We start from the raw sequence: 20,242 nt of genomic DNA, 5'->3' as shown, positions 1-20,242 counted from the left end.
TCTTTAAAAAGTGGGTAATTATTAGTAAGCTAACTGCATGCAATAAATTAAAGGTATCAAATAATTTTATATATTACTAGAACTTGAAGAAGACGGAGGTTGAGGTCTATGAACACCTATTGGCTATTTATATTAGTAGTTACTTGAGTAATATTCCATTTGGCTATATGACTAACCAGGTGCATTAAATTGACTAAGATCCAGTGAGAAGAAGATACACGCCATATATCTATTCAACTTCTTCAGCTGGTGAATTTTTGTTAAAAGTTATTGTTTTAATTTTATGTACAGTTAATGAAAATGAGTCCTGAAGTATCTAATGCTACTTAAACTGTATTTTTTTTCTACCTTCTCTTTCACATTAGTTCCCAAATGTGCAATCTCTTTTAGGAAGCGTTTGTACCATACGCTTTGCACTAAGTTATCCCAATCATTACAAATATTATTTATCAAAATTATAATAATATTATCTTTTGATTGAACTCTTGATAAAGCTACATATAATTGGCCATGTGTAAATATAGGATTGCGATATATACTTTCAATTTGACAAAAAAATTCGAAATTATTGCACAAAGTGAAAGTTTTTGAAAAGGGTGGGGAGAATAGGAATTGCGTTCTTGAAGCATGTTGAGTTACTGCACCAATAGAACCATTACATATGCCATCTAACAATGAGTTGCTTAAGTACTACGTAACATGTGCACCTTATTCTTATAACAAACAGATTTAGGAATGAGCTATGAAACCTACATACTAGTATTTATTCGTATCTATTTTAGCAGTCATAAATTGGAATTCCAATATATATAAGTTGTTCTTCATAAGAAAATTAAAATATTCCTGCTGTAAATTTCTTATTCTACATTATGGCATTTTTAAATCATCTATTTGGTGGATAAGTTAATTTCACCATATGAGTTGAATTGGTCTGGTCTTTTGATAAATATTATAGTTTACTTGTATTTGTAAAGTATAACCTAATAGTTTCTAATAGTTGTGCATAGTCCAAGGGGTTTCCAAGAAAATGTATGGTAGATTCCATTACAGGAATATATTCTTTATCAGATGGATACACATATTTACTTGCTAATGTATTGGAGTTTTTTTCCTAAATTTGGATTTCAATTTTTTTTTTTAAAAAAAAAATTAAAATATATAAAAAATGAACATTTATCTTTATCAATAATATAAATTCATAAGCTAATCCAAATGGCATAACCAAGAATTCATAGAGTCCAAATGGCATAATAAAAGCAGTTTTTTCAATATCAGCTGTGTCCAAATGCTTCCCAATTCAGATCTGATGAACTTTCGATTTTTGCGATCAATATTTTTCAATGTACTCTTCAAATCTGTGGCTACTTGCCAATATCCACTAGCTAGTTCTAGGGTAGTGAACCAAGATGCATTGCCGAAAGAATTCTAACATATCATCAATCCTTGGTATTGATAATGATTAAATTAATTGAATTATATGGGTATCTTCCATATGATATAGATATTCTGTATATTCTTTTCTTTGAATAGTATTGTTCATTTTTTCCTTTTGTTATATTTTGAATTATTCTAAATTGTTGATGTTTTTGAATAAACCATGAGTTTCTCTTAGCCGTTTGGTATCATTTAGGAAAGGGATACTTACGTTCTGTCAGACAAAACTCGTTTGAAAGTTCCAACTCTTGAATTTCGAATTCCTTTAGATTTGTATTTATTATAGGAATAATGGGAAGATTAAATTTAAAGTCATAATTGAAGTTAAAATCAGGATCATTGGCATTAAAAAATTAGAATATTTGTATATTTGAAATCTTTCATCATCATCAATCTAAGAAATTGCTGTACCTTTTTGCAAAATAATAAAACAATAATTGTTATCAATTACTTATTATGATAATAACAAAAAAACTCACATAGGAAACATAAAAAAATAAAAGTAAACTGAAAATAAGGGAAAATAAATAAAATATGAAATATGAATGAAATTAGATGAAAGAAATTGATAAATAAAGGGAATAACTTCTATTAGATACAGAAAGCATAATATACTGTATATATAATAGTTGTAATATTTGCAATCATATTTATTGTTTAAATGTAATGGTGTGAATTATAAATGTCTCCACAACCTTTGAAATAATTTTATAAAAATTCAATGCATGAGAAATAGTAATTACTATTAATCTAAATGATAAAAAGGGTAAAAAGACTATTTCATATGGAAATTAAAGATAACCATGATATGAGTTGTAACTGTGTGATAGTTAAAGGATGGCAAATATTGGTATTAGCCTAAATTTTGGCCATATGCATATTTATCTAACCACATGTTTTTTTCATTCAAACAGCTAATTCCAACTGTCTAACATGAATTTGGTAGTCATATAGAATATAGAGTTTTTGAATTGCAGAACAGAATATAGCAAACTTCAATTCTGTTTTGTCACAGTATTATTGAAAGTTATCAGTACTAACTAAAAAATTCTGAAAGTTTATTTTACCAGATTGTTGGTTGCCTTACAAGTTTCATTTCTTGATGAAAGCAAAGATAATCATGATGCAATTTGTAATGATTCAAGATGGCAAGTGTTAGCATTGTGTTTTGAGATTCTGGTTATTGCATGATTATTTTTTTTCCAAAAAAAAAAAAATTTCTTTCCAAATGTAGAATGATGCATTGTCACAATAGGTTAGGTTTTTTTACCAGGTTGTTCACTATTTTATTGTCAAATTTTCCTTGATCATTATCCTCAATTTCATATTTTGATAATTGCAATATTAAACTTGGAAGAACTGCTGTTGAAGATATTGTTAATCGTATGCAGAGATTTCCATTACATGTAAAAAAAATGGTTGTGCGGAACACTGTAACTTTCTATGTGGTGAAATCCAAAAAGGACGGCGTTTTTGAGGGAGTTTTCATTTTTATAAATGCTACGTGATGCTAACCTAATCCTTAGCTCTGACGTGTCATCGCTTTTTTGGTATAATTTGACTTTGTGTTAAATATATAGCCAAAATCCACATAAACTAGTATTTTATTTTTTGGAATTATAATATTTGGTTTTATTTTATACTGTCAGGTAACTTTTGTATTCCATAGCAAATTGTATTTGATTGTTAAAAAGTATAATATGTATAAGATAAATTTTTGTTGTAAGGTAGTAATTATGTCTGTTAGGTAAGTTAGAATTAAAATTTTAATTCTATTCTTGTATAAAATATTTTTTAACTTATTGAGAGACAAAAAAAATTAAAGTATTATAAGTTTTATTGACATAAAAATAAATGTTTCCATCTTTATCAAAGCTGATTTATTTAATAATTATATTGTTTTCATAATTTTATTTAGACATTGTAACAAAGAAGAATTTTAAATTTTTAAAATGAAATGAATGAAATAAACCAGGTTTAAATAACATAAGATAATGTAGTCTATAATATCCTTATTTAAAAAATTTTGTGATGCTTAACTGTATTATAATACATAACAATAATATGATTGGTGCTATTAAATGTTACATAATAATATACTGTATATATATGTCTAATTATGGCTAGGGATGGCAACGGTCGGTTATAGTCGGTTATGGTCGGTTATAATCAGTTATAGAAATTTAAACAGTCGGTTATGGTCGGTTAAAAAATCGGTTAAACGGTCAGTTAAACGGTCGGTTATACCATTTTACTTAAATAATTAGTCAAATGGTCGGTTAAACGGTTAAAAATGGTCGGTCAAATGTTTAAATGGTCGGTCAAATGGTCAGTTAAATGTGGTTAAACGGTCAGTTAAACGGTTATGATTATAACCGTTGCCATCCCTAATTATGGCTAATAAGTTATTCTTGTATAATAAAATTTCATATGATTAGATTAACTGATAATATAATGTTGAGTACTTAAATTATTGACTATTAATAAATATCATTAAATAACAGAATGCATTAAAATCCAAACATGCTTAGTACCAATTTAATGTTTAATAGGAATGAAATTGTATGTAGAAGCAATATTCATTTACAAATAAAAAATTTATATATTGGAAACATGTTTATAAATTTAATAAATTTTAAAATAAGACAAATGAGACAAAGCCATATTTTAAACAAATAAAGTTATGTAGTCTCACTAATTGTGTAAAGAATATTCTTATTTAGAAATTTTTGTGTGAGGCTTATCTGTATAATGCACATTGATAATATGATTGGCTATTAAATATTATATGTATCCAATTATGACTGATAAGATATTCTAGTGTACTTAATGTTTAACAGAGAATTGTAAGAGCTTACAAATAAAAACTTGCTAATTATATATTAAAAGCATTTTGTAACACCAACTAAAATTTAGTTACAAATGTTAGTATAAAGGTTAATTAAATCTATGGATATTAGGTCATTTTCTGTGTATAATTATATATTATTATTTTCTACTTGATTGTTTTAAGTACCAATTTAATGTACTCTATTCTGCACAACCCTTTATTTAACCTTTTAAGGTCCATAAGGTCAATTACCTTTCTGTTCACCATTACTTAATATTCATTGATATTTGCCCTGTAAAAAAAAATCGATCCGTTTTTTATATTCCGTCTTTTTTCCGTAAGAGGCTCATATTTCCGTAATTAATAACCTAATATCCGGAATTTATCGAATTATTTACATTTTCCGTGAATGGATCCGTGAAAGGCTCATTTTTTATGGAGTTTTTACAGAAATAACGGATAAAAATTTTTTATAGAGTTGAAGCAATTTGCAATACAAAGTTAATAACTATTTACACATTCTATTACTGTATTCAAATCAAAAACATTTTAAAATGTTTATATAATATAGTGATAGGCTTATAAAAATAGTATATTGTGCACATACTGTAAGATATTTTTGTTTTTTCTGACAAATCTTCGTCTGATGAAATTAAAAATTTTTATCATTACCATTTATAGCACTAACAGTTCAAACAAATGACAAAAAAATTATTTATTTCATAATAATAATGTCGAAAAGCTTTAACCAATAACAAAGGCTTACATTTATAAAGATAAAAGCTAAATTTAACATCATGTTAGTTGGGTTAAAAAATTTGTCACGTGTCACACCCTTCCATTCTTCCATTCTTCATTTTCACCGCCTACTCTGGGAACTTTTCTTTTTTGCTATAAAAACGCTATTCACAATTGTCACATGGTATAAGGCAATTATATATATAAAAACATTTGTTTAAAATCACTAATTAATAAAATAAATATCCAAACTACTTTAAATTATAAACTATAATCTAATGATCCTTAATAGCAGGTTCATACTCATTATAAATAGCTAATTTTATATTTAATAGCTTTTCCAACATCATTGCCATCATAATGTAATTTTCCAGCATTATACATTGCTACCTTAAAACCATTATCTCGAAATATTTAAGGGCTTCCGGCAAATTCTTTTCAACACCTTTACCATTATAAGCGATATCTTTAATTTTACTTCTGGAAATTCATTTGCTTCATTCCTTTATATAATCCAGTAACAATTTTATCATGTCACTATTTCGTTATGACTATCAACCATTTTATGTTGATTTGCTGCTTTAGCGATTGCCATACATTTGAATGATTCGTAATCTGGTAAATTTTTAATAGCATACTCGTCTTGTTTTTATAATAATTTCTGGATTTGAAATGGGTTCAGACAGTAAAATATTAAAATTTGATGCCGATTTGGAGGTTTTTATTGTGTTATATTGGAAATAGAGACATGTATCTTCTATTTTTTTTTAATTAAAAGCAAAAAGAAAATTTTATGGAGAACGATATTCTCAATTTGACTTTTAAAATATCCACATATATTTTTTTAAAAAAAATTATTTCAAAGTATCAAAAAAAGTAAAATTTATAAATATTAGTATATTACTATGATGCATTATATCATTTTCATATGGACATATGATCTTTGACGTTTACAATATTTCGGTGATATTCTAATATCTTTAATCAATTACATAATTTATCTGACCTTATTTAGTAATTCGATAGTAAAAAATCAACATTTTCGCCTGTTCATTTCCGGTCGGATGCATTTTCGGTCGGATTTTGTTGTACAAAAATTATCCAATAAAATTTTTTTATTTTCGATCGCAAATTGAACTGCTTTAGAATGAAATTTAGTTCGAACTCCTTATATTGATATATATTTTTTTCTTAAATGTCACGTAAACAGAAATTATCTAATTTTGGTTGGTTATTTTTTGGCGTTCGACCAAAAAAACCCCAAAAAAAATTGGGTCAGAAAATGGTTGCGTTGTACAAACTGATCAGCCCAATCAAAATTCTTAAATCTGACCGAAAAATGCGACCGACCGGAAATGAACAGGGCTAATATTTTTATTTCATTGTTAAAAATTGTTAAAATTGTCTTAATCGTTTGGCTTGATAAATTATATAATAATAATCGGTGTATGAAAGAACAAATTATGATCGATGATCGATATAATATTAATCAAGTCACAAGTTCACATCCGTATTCATATAAAGTAGTTAAAAATATTTTTCAACAACTTGATCAATTGATCAAACACTGATTTTGGGTCATTATCTTAAATTTAACAATATTTTACGTTTCTTGTTTAAAATAATTTATTTAATATTTGTTGTACTTACAAACAGTATATATAATACAGAGTTTTCAATTGCCTTTTGATTAAATATAAAATAAAGTTATTTAATTTATCTTCTGATTAGTAAACGCACTTCATTCGCATTATTCATATTTATAAGTAATAAATTGTAATTTACCTATTTTAAATTACAGACAATCCATCAATTACAGACAATCCATAAGTTACAGCTCCACGTGCAACTGTTGCAGTGGGTAGAGTGAGAACTAAAATTTCATTTACTCGATGACCAAATTCTTCTTTAATCCTATTTTGTAAATATTTGTTTTCACTAAATTCTCCAATTAAACACACTGTCGAACGATTTTCTTGAATGTTTGAAATTTGTATATGTATCAAACGGATAATTTTATCAATAACAGGATCAAACATTTTTTTTATGTCATTATATTCAATGTCAATAATCCATTGATTATCTTCCATGATTTTCCTAGTTTCTTCACTGACGTATCTTATTAAATTTGGTGCAGTATCTTCAATATCAACCACATAAGAAAATTCGGGATCACCTCCTGTGAAGGGTTCTTTCGCATGTTGACAAAATTTTTGGACCATATATTGTAATTGACCATTATAGTTTTCTTTTAATTGATCTATGGCACAAGTTCCAAATCTTTCACGTAAAAATCTCATAAACTCTTTATCAATAAATGCACTTCCACAGTACTCTCCAATGCGTGCGGTAACTTCACCTAATCGATCATTTCCAATCAATGTACGAATAGTTATTTCTACAATATTTTTATCACAGTCAACGATCATTATTGTCCCTAAAAATATATTGTAAATGAAAATTAATAAATATTTCCTCTTTGAATAAAGTTACAAATAGTCAAACTTACCTCCCACATTAGGTGATATATTTTTCACCAAATATAATGCTGCGGCTTCAGCTGCAAATATAGAAAAATGAATTAAAATAATTAATGAAGGATATTGTTCTAAAACTCCACTTACATTCTGTAATAAATTGCAACTTTATTGAGTCTCTTTCTTTAACGAGATTTGCGTGAAATACACATTCTTCCATAATAGCCATTTCTTTTGGTGTATATTTTTTTGCAGGGACAGCAATAACTAATAATACATTTTCAAAATAATTAGCTGTAGGCCAGCAGCATTCAATTCTTTCTTTAATGACCTATAAAATTCAAATAATTAGTAAATAATTTAAAGATTAATAATAAAACAATATTATAATTTCGATACATACCTTTCCAATTTCTCTAAGAAAATCGGTAATAGCTTTTTTATAATCAATTGGAAGTATCGTCATTGAATCATCATGTTGGCCCAGACACAATTTAACTGGAGGATTTTCCTTACTATTTTGTCTTCGTTTTGGTTTTTTAGCCAAAGCTGGGGCACCCCAATAAACCACATTATTAAATTCTTCATCATATTGAAGAACTGTATTGGTTTTAAGTCGGATCGTATCCCCAGGCCACATATCATTTGAACATATCTCTTTACTATTAGCAACATGACAATAAGAGAATCCGGAGTATTTTATTCCAAAGTCTAGCCCAACCACGACTTTAATATTGGAATAAGATATTTTTGTATCTTTTTCCAAGCCTAAAATGTAAAAATGAAATTAATGCAACTTTTAATTAATATAAATAAATCTCTAAAACATTCGTTATCACATACCTTTATTACTGTTTATTGTAAAATTATTGTTAATATTATAACTTTCATTTTCTTTAAAAATATTTATATCATTTTCGTCTACTTCCAATATCATTAAATTTTTTTCCAAATTTTCTGAAATTATTTCAAGTCGTTGAATTTCTTCATTTTTTTGATTTTCTAAATTTAGAACATATTGTTGAAGTTTTTCAAATTCCTCAAGCTTTTCTTTTAAATCACAATTTATTCGTAAAATTTTTTTATTTTCTTCAATTAAACTTGAATTTTTACGTAAAACTTCTTGATGTTTTTCGTTTAAATCTGAATACATAAGTTTGATAATTTGAAATCGGTTTTCCAAATTTGAATTAATACGTAAGATTTCTTGTTTTTGATCTTTTAAGTCTGAATTAATTCCTAAGATTTTTTCTTTTTCCTTTCTTAAATTTAAATTAATAAGTAAGATTTCTTGATTTTGATCTTTTAAGTCTGAATTATTACGTAAGATTTCTTGATTTTTTTCTTTTAAATCTGAATTAATAAATAAGATTTCTTGATTTTTTTCTTGTAGAATTTTATATTGTTGTTTAATCTTTTGATGTTCTTCTAATAAATTAACAAATTTATTATTTAACTTATTAAACCCAATTTCAAGTTTTCCAACAACTTCATGATGCTTATCAGGGAGTAAAGTTTTAGAATTTGAGCGTTCATTAGTCATGGTGTCATTTTATTCAATTTAAAAATTTTGAAGTTGAAAATCCAAATTAGACTTTTTTAGCGTGAGCGACAATATTTATACCGAAAGTGGTTGCACAAATTTCCAAAATGTACAGTATAGTATCACATTATTATATTTAAACAAAACAGGTCGCATCACACATCAAAGATTTATTTTACTTATTTATGAAAAGTTAAACTAACAAATAAAAAAAAATAAAAAAAAATTTTAGTAAGTCTATATATATATAAAAAAAAAAAATCAGTCTTGTTGCGGAATCGGAAGACAATGTGGGTATCTTGCGAGTCGTGATCAGCTGTTTAAAGTTTTCTTTTTAGACGAATGTTCGTCTTCAAGAGCAGCTTCCAAGTGCATTAAACGTTTGGTAGTTGTAAAAATCGTTAATCCTGGTCGGAGATGGAAAATTCCATGTTCTTAGAAGTAGTAACCGTAACATTGTCGACGATGACTGAATACCGTAAAGTCCCGAATATAAGTAACCTTTTTTTGCCTATTTCAGCCAAAGTAGCCAAAGTCCTTATAAAAAAAACTATAATATCCCCTTAAAAAAATATTACAAACTGTATCTCCGCCATGGTCCTTTATAATGAAAAATGAATCTGGCCAAAATCATTATCATTCAGGCCAGGGTGTTCATTTTCCGGAGTTGGACTTTACGGTATTTGTATTTATTAGTGATATAATTATACCAGGAGCGTCGAGCGTCCACTTTATAGAGGTGGCCAACACTTGTATGTATAACGCTTTCATTACCAGATTGATATTATGAGTCTAAATAATAAAACCGAAGGTCACTTTTAATATCGGGTGATAAAGGAGGTAATTCCAATTTATATTTCTTTTCGTTTTTCTTAAACCTTCGTATATAATTTTTGAGCGCTTTTTTCTTTCATTTTTCTTCCGAAGAAATAGGTGATCGTAAATGTTGAGTAAATTTATAAGAAAAGGCAAATGTTGAATAACTTTAATGGACTGGTATGTGGGTTTTCAGTACCAGACTTATAGACATCTCCCGATTTTCGAAGTTGCATACGGGTAAGCATGTTCAATTTGTCGAGGTGATCTTACGATGCTTGTCAAACTTGAGTTTAGAGTATTCCTTGTAATAAATTTTATGATCTTGAGGAGTAGACGCAAGGCTGATTTATAAATGATCCAATATAGAACAAGATAAAATTTTTATTTTGGATCATTATACTAATGATTATGATGATAAAAAATAATAAGTGAAAACTTGGGCACGTACATTGCAATAATTAATAAATATTTTGTATAATCTAAAGAAAAAATCATTAACCACTTTTTTTATTTAGACAAATACATAATCAAAGATTTAGGAATAAACTAATAAATTTATTTAAAGGTATTGGCCAGTTTCAACAAAGAAATAATTAAACCAATTTTGAGGGCTTTAAGATATTCAGAATCAATATGTTTAATCAAAAACGATATTCTACATAAATTCATTTTTATTGACATAGTTTATTAGCAGATTATTTTCATCTCAAAATTATCCATTATACTGTATATAAAACCCTTCTTAATCGGTTATTCTTCACACACCTTAATTTCAGTTGAATATTAAGCAATCTATATATAACACTTTTTTTTTTGATCTTATTTTCATATAATTGTTTCGTTAATTTAAAAGTAAATACTTTTTTACTTTTTAGATCACGTTACTTCCGATCACGGCGCGATCCATAAAATCAATATTTTTTTAAAAAATCAAAAATCTTAATAATCAATCGAGTCCTGGGATTACTTGCAATTTTTTTTCTTTGTATAATTTATATAAATAATGAGATGAAATTCTATACTTAGCACTATAAATGAATTTACGATCTTTAATTAAAATAAAAACTAGGAACGGAAGTTTTTACAAGTTTCATTGTTATACATCGCCACGTGCCATACGAACGTGTAATTTTGTTTTATTCAATGTAACTAATATTCTATTTAAAAAATTAGAATAAATTCGAAGTGTATATTCCACATTTTCTCAAGCAGGAATTACATTTTATATTATACCTTTTGTTTTAGTTTTTATCTTACTTTATAGCTAAAATAATTTATTAGTCTATAATATTTTGCGTAGAAATATATAGTCCCTTCGTTACACTTCGGACTAATTACACTTTTAATCACGGCGAACATGAGAACTTTTTCGAGATTAAGTAATTTTGGACCTATAACGGATATCGGCAAGTGAGGTAAAAAAATAAGCAATGCTTTTTTTTCACTACGATTCATTTTTACAAAATCCAGTAAGAATTCGTCACGTAAAAATGCTTACATAAAGTTGACGTAGCCTCCTACGCCTGATCTAGGTAAATAATTAATACTTATTTTCCGTTATTTAGAAAATACAGCAAACATGAATAAGACATTATTGAACCAACAAAAATACCAAAACCTCTTTCAAGTGAAGAAGAAGTTGACTCAGGAAATCGAAAGACTAATGATAATACGGAAGAAAACTCAATTTTATAACTAATTATTTATTTATTGTATTCTGAAAAATCGCGATGATTTAGTTCGCATGATTTTAATTCAGCTTCTTTACGTTTATGAAAATAAAAAGGGTAGTTTTACTAAATTATTTCCCTCGCTAATGCAAGCAGTAAATATTTACACATCGCACAAACATATAATTTATGTCATTTTGATATTTCTACTCAAAATGGGCAAAATAATTAATCCAAACGTTAAAACTACTAAAATGACATTATTGATATTATTATTGACGGAATAATTTGAACCAATATTATGCGATATGAATTCTTTATTACTTGTATTAACAATAAAAAATCATGAATAGTAAACGATATATAAATAAAATATTCCAATCAAATATATCGTAAATTTTACTTCATTATTATTAAGAGATTTATCATTTATAATTTCTTTCTTCTAAAAAGTTTATAAAACGATTGATAGGTCATACGTAGCAATAGCTGAAGAATATTCATGATGATATTATTAAATAAACATAAATTTATTCACGACTAAATTCTATAAGAACTGATTTAAATGTAAACCACGCCGGTTATCTTCACGTTAATCACCACAATTTTTCCGACTTTAACAAAAGAACAAACAAAAGCCAAAATGAAATTAATTTAAGTATGTCAGAAATACAAATTTAGGTTTTATAATACTATAAAGCTATGTTTAAAGCTAAATGCACTCGATTTTAAGTAGAATTCATGGTTAAATAATTTTTTTGCAAAGAAAACCAATAAAATCTATATCGGAAACTTTAAATTACTAATTACTTTCCGAATAAATAAGTATTGTAGAGGACGACTTTATCTAATGATACTATTAATTTCGGGGCGCAGTATTATAATTGATTTGGGTGTTTTGTTTTAAATTTACTGCGGTACGGAATTGACCTTTAAACTACCACTTTAGTGACCTTTGAGGTCTGAAATGATGTTAAAATAGTATGATTAATTTTATTGGGCAATTGATTATATCAAGTTGGGGGAATGATCTGGGACACATGAGGGGAACGCCGGAACGATACATTTAGACTATGTAATCCGGAATAACCTTAGATCAATTAGAAAAATTAATTTTTATAATTTTAGAAGCTTTTGTTACCATATTTTTTTGAATTATTAATCACCCCATTTAGTTCGAAAAAGGAAACTTTTAATTTTATTGGTTATTTCATTTAGGATTTGAAAGTAATTCTAATTAACATAACTTAGGAATTATTTTCTATCTTGAATTTTTCATTTTATTATTAATTTTTATTATTTCATCTTTTGAACTTGGGAAAATATATTTTATCTACTAATAAATAAAATATTCCTATTACACACCTATTGGTGGCAGTGATTTAATAGATCATGCACGTAAAAGTGCGGGTAGGTCCCCACAGTATTATCGTTAATCGTTACGTGCTCTATTTATTTGCTGGCCAGCCAATACTATTACCTTTACGGCTTAGTTGATTATCTAGCATCGGGCAGGTATCAGACTCTATACATCCACGCTAATGCGGCACGAGTTCCATTCATTACATTCATTAGCCAAGGTTTTAGTTTTATACAGGTGATCAGTTTTTCCATTCAAGATTTCAAGATTGGAAGTGACGTAAAACTGAAGATATAGAGTTAAATTTCCCCCCTAAAGATTATTTAAACTTTAATTTATTGGAACGATAAAGCAACTGATGTCGGACGCGTAAAAGGATTTTTATTCTGGTACTTTACCGTTGCAGTATTTTCATAATGATCTAAGCGCAGATAAATTACATGAATTAATCAGGTACTGACGTGTATATATGGGCTAATCCGAAATATAAAGCGTAATCCTAAATTTGAACCAAAGAGGAAACACAAGATGAATGTTTCGTCGGGCGTTATGAATTATGATTAACAACTTATTTTATCAACTATATTTTGCCCGTTGACGAAGTAGAGAAGTAGAGAGTGAATTAGGGATATTTATAGAGATTGTATTGTGGAATATTTTTTAAAGAACTTAGAATAATTATTTTTTTTACGAAAACGTAAACTGTTAAAGTCTGTCGCAAATTTCAACTGTTGAATAACATAATTCAGGAGATCATTCAAAAGGTATTTATGTCTAGAGAGAAAAAGGAATCGTTAACAATTTGATTCACATCAGTCATTTTCGGGACTATACAGTATTAAAGTTATGAAAAGTGTAGTACTGTATAGCAGGTCAGTAGAACCGCAAAGAATTTCACGATTTTCAAAGTTACATTATCACTAATTTGTATATTTTAATGTATTAGTTCGTTATAAAAAAAATAAAATTAATTTTTGATAGCTGATACACGAGAATCACCCGTCAAATTTTAAATTCTAGGTGTTGTAAATAATTTATTTGAAAACAAAAAAAAAAATGTTCTAAATATTTAAAATATATACTAGTTATTATAACTGATGCAATTTTTGATACACATTTCTTTAGCCTTTGGATGATTATTTAAAGCGGCTTTCTTTAAATATTCGGCACCCTGTCTCTTATCTTTTTCTATACCATCACCACCATTCCAATAAGCTTTTCCAATAATATACATGGCAGCAGGATTTCCTTGATTAGCTGCCATCTTTAAATATTTAAAGGCTTCAATAGAATTTATAGCAACACCTTCACCTTTCCATAAACACATTCCATATCTTAATTGAGCTGAAGGATTTCCCTTATCAGCAGTTTCTTTAAATATATCTATAGCGATTCTAATTCTTTCTTCTTTACTAATTCGTTGTAATTCAGGAATTTCCTCATGATAATAATAATATCCTAACCAATATTTTGCTTCAATATCAGTTTCTGAATGATATGAAAAACTTTGCCACGCCAATTGTTTATTTCCTTTCTTGTGTTCATTAATAGCGTCATCAACAGAAAGAATTGTAATCGTGATAGGTGAATTTCTATTATTTTTCGTCGACTTTTTTTCATTCTCTATATATGTTAAAATCTCATCATCAAGAATGTTGGTACTTGCGCCTGAATATTTTTCACTCATCTTATAAAATTCACGACAAATTTCGGAAATATTGATACGCCACTTTGGATCATATTCCATGGCTAAAAAAAAGGAAAGGAATTTAAAAACAGAATTTCAGATGTTAAAAAAGGAGTGATATAAAGTTACCTTTTGTTACGACATGCTCCCATTCAGGTGGTACACTATTTGTAAACGGTAAGCAATATCTTTTCTTTACACGTTCTCTAATATTAATAATTGGTTCTGATTCAAGATCGGAATGAGGTTTTTTTAATTCAGCGATTTCCCATAACAATGCTCCAACGCTAATTTAAAAAAAAGGGCAAATTAAGATTTACAATGAACGATCCTGTGATTTTAAGCTTAAAAAAAAAAAAAACTTTTTATCTTACCTATAAATCTCACATTTAGAATCGTAAGAAATCTTCCTTTTCTTCGTATCTCCATTATTAGTTATTAATAATTTTTCCGGAGCCATATATCTTATGTTTTCTAGATTTTGCAAAATATTTCTTGTAATGTCAGAAAATTTTCTGCTTAGACCAAAATTTGCTATTTTAACTTTATTATGTCCGTTGACTAGAATATTGGCAGATTGAATATCTCGATGAAGAATCTATATTTTTTAAAAAAATTCATAATTAGACAATACTCTTTTATTAAAAATTATTTAAATTTAACTTACTTCGCATTCGTGAAGATATGCGACACCACGACAAATGTCCAGAGCAAATTTAATTTTGGTTTCCAAATTTATACTATCTTTACACTTCGTATAATATTCATGTAAATTCCCATGCTTCATCCATTCAGTGACCAAATAATATTTATTATCATCGTGAGCTACACCATAAAATCTTATAATATGCTCAGAATCTTTCAATAGTTTGAGAATATTAACTTGTCTTCGAATCTCGATTTGAGTTTCTTCCTGCTTAGTTAAAGTAGCGGAAGAATTATTTGAAAATTCTTTAAAACAAACATCATCACTGTTTTTATATGATGTGCGCTTTTCAATTCTTTTTGAAGGAGAAATACTTGTTTTAGAAAATTCATTACCATCAAGTAATGGTTCGTTTTCTTCCAATTTTGATGAATCAATAACCATTCTTTTTCTGCTTTGTTCTTGAAATTCTATATTTTTTTCAGTTACCAGATTCGTTACATCAAAAAAATTTTGTTGAGATTTTCTATCATCAGGAACGCCATAAGATAATAAAATTTCTTTAATTTGTTGAATTTCATTTTTAACTGTTAACAATTCATCTCTTGATTGTATAGTAAAAGAAAAATTTAGATTTTGCATATATCCATCAAATTCTGTTGCAAGATTAGTAAATTTTTCTTCGATACTATTAGTATATAAATATTTTTGTAGTGTTTTTAATTGACTAACTTCCGCAATAAAACTTTTAATTCCTTCCATACAATTAATAAATCCTAAGAATAAAGTTAAATTTTCTTGTTTAGAAAAAAATTCCACATTTTCCGTTTTCCTAAGATCTAAATCTTCTACGGCAGCCATAGCAAATTTACACCTCTTTAAAAGGAAACCACATAATTCTTTATGTTGTTTGGCTTTTTTATATAATTTTATAATTTCATTTCCTACATTAAGAAATGAACTTATAAGTGGTGCAAATTCCGAGAAATTTTTAGCAACACTGGATGCTCCTCCAACTACAGTTAACATTTTATCTGTTATATCTAACGTAGTATTACATACGTTAAACCCCATTTCCACATTATTCAAATTCATTTTCTTTAATTCATTTGATACACTATTATCATCATGATTTGTTATGCAATAAGTTGAATACGACGGTGAATGACAAGATGGTGAAGGCGAAGGTGAAGGCGAAGGTGATAAGGGTACGAGATAGGAACTTGAATAATCTACATCCTCTACATCCATCGTATCTATAGTCGAATCATCAATTTTAATACGAGGATACTTTGATTCTCTTAAATGGTCATCGTCGTCATCATTAGTTGGACTTTTTTTACTTGAAGTAAAGAAATATTTTCTTTTTGACATAATGTTTGTTCAATTGTAATTTGTAATTTATCTAGAAAAAGTTAAAAAAAAAAAATAATAAATAAAACCGGAAATTCGACTATTTATTAAGAATTTTCGGAGTCACTGAAATAACAGATATTCCTATAATTGGTTCTTTGTGATTGATTAATGATTTTTGTAACGTTTTAGAAGTATAGAAAATTTCCAAAATTTCCAGAAGAAAAATAATAAAAAATCTTTCTATCCTTAAAAGGAAATGATTTAATGAGAAGCACGCGGAGAACATATTCTCGAAGTTCCGAATAGAATACTTATATGGAACAATGATGATTTTCCGTTACCGATATGGTAAAACAAACAAAGCGAAAATTTGTTGTAACCTTTTTAATATTATTATTTATACACCCCGTCTTTTTTTTTTTTATTTCATTTTATTTTTTATTTAACAAATTCTATTGTAAAAAAAAAAATCGGAGAAATATATTTAATTTTTAATTCTCGGATTTAACATCCCGTAAAAAAACTAAGGCCACACACGCTTCGCATTTGAAGGTATATTAGACATACAGAATTTGGATAATTTAGGCCATTGCTAATATATTACGATAATTCTGGTCTTTGTGCGGCTTTTTTCACGGCTAGAATTATTTTTCGGCCAGTTTATGGGCATGATAAAAATACAGCGCATACTCAAGTAATTATAAGATTATAAAATGATTTATTCATAATTTAAATGAAAAAAAAAATTGTCCCAAATATATCAATTAGTTTTTAGTTATTAATACCCAATTCATTACACATTTCTTTAGCCTTTGGATGATTATTTGAAGCAGCTTTCTTTAAATATTCAGCACCTTGCTTCTTATCTTTTTCAATACCATTACCACCTTTCCAATAAGCCTTTCCAATAATATACATAGCTGCAGAATTTCCTTGATTAGCTGCCATCTTTAAATATTTAAGAGCTTCAAGAGTATTTATAACAACACCATTACCCTCCCATAAACACATTCCATATCTTAATTGAGCTGAAGGATTTCCTTTGTCAGCTGTTTCTTTAAATATATTTGCAGCGATTCTAATCTTTTCGTCCTTATTAATTTGTTGTAACTCAGGAATTTTCTCTTCATGATAATAATAATATCCTAACCAGTATTTTGCTTCAAGATTGGTGGGCGAATGATATTTGAAACTTTGCCATGCTAATTGTTTATTTCCATTCGTAGATCTATGCACGTTAATTGCTTCATCAACAGAGAGAGTACAAAAGTCATTGGAAGTTGACACTTCAGTGTTATCTTGTAAGGAATCGGAATGTATTTTATTGCTCAAGTTATAAAAATCACGACAAATATCGGTTATACTAATACGCCACATTGAATCATATTCCATGGCTATATATATGATATTAGAAAGATTAAAAACTCGATATTAATACCCTACTAAAAAAAATATTTGCTAAATTTATTGTAACAAACAATTACCTCTAGTTACTATAGTTCTCCATTCTGTAGGTACATCATTTGAAAATGGTAAGCAATACCTTTCACTAACACGCTTTCTAATGTTAACGAGCAAGACTGATTTATCAAGATCATAATGGGGTTTCTTTAATTCGGCAATTTCCCACAATAATGCTCCAACACTAAAATAATAAATACGTGGATTAGTAAAATAATATTCTTAATAATTCTTTTTTGAAAAAAAATTTTACCTTTATTACCTGTAAATTTCACATTTAGAATCGTAAGGAACTTTCTTTTTTTGAGCATCATTATTATTGTTTTCATCATTTTCTACCGCTAATTTTTCCGGAGCCATATATCTTATATTTTCTAAATTTTGCAAAATATTTCTTGTAATGTCGGAAAATTTTCTGCTTAAACCAAAATTTGCTATTTTAACTTTATGATTTCCATCAACTAAGACATTTGCAGACTGAATATCACGATGAAGAATCTATATTTCAAAAGGAAAATTCATAATTAGACCAAAAATATTTTCTTTTTAAAAATTATTTAAATTTAACTTACTTCGCATTCGTGAAGGTATGCGACGCCACGACAAATATCCAAAGCAAATTTAATTTTAGTTTTAAGATCTATATAATCTTTAAAATTCGTATAATATTCATGTAAATTCCCATATTTCATCCATTCAGTGACTAAATAATATTTAGTATCTTCCTGAGCAACACCATAAAAACTTATAATATGTTTAAAATTTTTCAATAATTTGAGAATATTAACTTCTCTTCTAATCTCAATTTGAATTTCTTTATTATTTGATTGATTTGATTGATCAGCTGAAGATGAGGTAGAAGTATTATTTGAAAATTCTTTGAAGCAATATTCCTCACAATTTCCGTATGATATACGTTTTTGAATTCGTTTTGAAGGACAATTTTCTTTAGAGTATTTACTACCGTCAAGTAATGGTTCGTTTTCTTCCACTTCAGATGTATTTTGTTTAACTTGTTTTTGAAAATTTTTGTTTTTCTTCGTTATTGAACATATGTCGTCTAAGACATTTTGTTGAGATTGTTTATCATCAGAAACACCCAAAATATGAGATAATATTTCCTTAATTCCTTTCAAATCAGATTTAACAGTCGCAAAATCGTCAGTAAATTGTACATTGATAGAAAAATTTAAACTACTCATATATCCATTAAATTCTTTTACAAGTTCGTTAAGTTCCTCTTCAATTTTCTTAGCATAAAAATATTTTTTAAGTTTATTTAATTGACTCACATTGGCAACAAATTTTTTGATTTTTTCCATACACTTAATAAATTCTTTAAATAATTTTAAATTTCCTTCTTTTGAAAAAAATCCTTTGCTTTCCGTTTTTCTCATATCTAAATCACGTACTGCTGCCATCGCACCATTACACCTTTTTAAAAGGAAACTACATAATTCTTTGTTATGTTTAGCTTTATCATATAATTTTTTAATTTCATCCCCTAATGCAAGGAATGTACCTATTAATGGTGCAAATTCATCAAAAGTTTGCGCAACATTTATTACTATTCCTATAACTTCTATAGTTGAATTTTTTTTTGTATCAATGTTTAAATCTGATGTTTCATCATAATTTTCATCAATACTATTATCAACGCTCATATTTCTCATCTTATTCGGTAATTCATCATCATTATTAGATTGACGGTTATCATTTTCCATGCTTTAAAAATAATTAAAAATGGTTTATTTAACGTGAATGTGATAATTTAAAGTGGAAAAAGAAAAAAGAAAATTAATTTTCCTAACAAGAAAACGAAAAAATTTCGAAGTTCATTAAATAAAAAAATTTCCCGGAGTCTCTTAACCGAAAGTACTATAAATATAAAAAAAAAAGTTTACGCACATTTATGCATTCTGCATAAAAAGTAAGTCAGTCCATTTTAGGAAAGAGAAACAATCTAACAAAAATTTACCGTTGAAGATAAAAATTCTCCGGTATCTTTCTGTTCGTGTAACATCAAATACTTAGTTTAATTGAGTAGTTAAATTATTTTATTTTCTTCTTTCATTACCCCATAAAAAAAATTATTCCGTGATTTGATCCCTTATTTTTTTTTTTTGTATATTCGGACGATTTGTCGTTATAATTATAAAAAAAGGAAAAACCCGAATTGTAAGACCAGTTATGACATAAAAGAGAAGGAAATGTTTCATTA

General features: G+C 27.3%; 3 protein-coding genes across 3 annotated transcripts; all 3 read right to left on the bottom strand.

Annotated features, from left to right (window-relative positions):
• Positions 1–6,612: 6,612 nt before the first annotated feature.
• OCT59_006994 (uncharacterized protein) lies at positions 6,613–9,065 on the bottom strand. Its single transcript, XM_025313307.2, has 6 exons — positions 8,323–9,065; positions 7,883–8,247; positions 7,627–7,810; positions 7,512–7,562; positions 6,788–7,439; positions 6,613–6,685 (listed from the first exon to the last, which is right to left on the bottom strand). The coding sequence occupies exons 1-5, from the start codon at positions 9,020–9,022 to the stop codon at positions 6,793–6,795; spliced, it is 1,947 nt and encodes a 648-aa protein (XP_025187706.2). The 5' UTR covers positions 9,023–9,065; the 3' UTR covers positions 6,613–6,685; positions 6,788–6,792.
• A 4,887-nt stretch (positions 9,066–13,952) lies between these two features.
• OCT59_006993 (uncharacterized protein) lies at positions 13,953–16,578 on the bottom strand (the record flags this gene model as incomplete). Its single annotated transcript, XM_025313306.2, has 4 exons — positions 13,953–14,620; positions 14,688–14,845; positions 14,933–15,156; positions 15,226–16,578. The coding sequence occupies 4 exons, from the start codon at positions 16,576–16,578 to the stop codon at positions 13,953–13,955; spliced, it is 2,403 nt and encodes an 800-aa protein (XP_025187705.2).
• Positions 16,579–17,258: 680 nt separating this feature from the next.
• Positions 17,259–19,829, bottom strand: OCT59_006992 (uncharacterized protein). Its single transcript, XM_025313305.2, has 4 exons — positions 18,594–19,829; positions 18,284–18,519; positions 18,045–18,205; positions 17,259–17,954 (listed from the first exon to the last, which is right to left on the bottom strand). Exons 1-4 carry the CDS (start codon positions 19,743–19,745, stop codon positions 17,332–17,334), a joined length of 2,172 nt encoding a protein of 723 aa, XP_025187704.2. The 5' UTR covers positions 19,746–19,829; the 3' UTR covers positions 17,259–17,331.
• Positions 19,830–20,242: the final 413 nt, after the last annotated feature.

This window comes from Rhizophagus irregularis, chromosome 15, assembly GCF_026210795.1.
Source record: "Rhizophagus irregularis chromosome 15, complete sequence".
NCBI classification, from domain to species: Eukaryota; Fungi; Glomeromycota; class Glomeromycetes; order Glomerales; family Glomeraceae; genus Rhizophagus; species Rhizophagus irregularis.
Note: the sequence above shows the minus strand (reverse complement) of the source record. Positions and strands in the feature narration are given on the sequence as shown.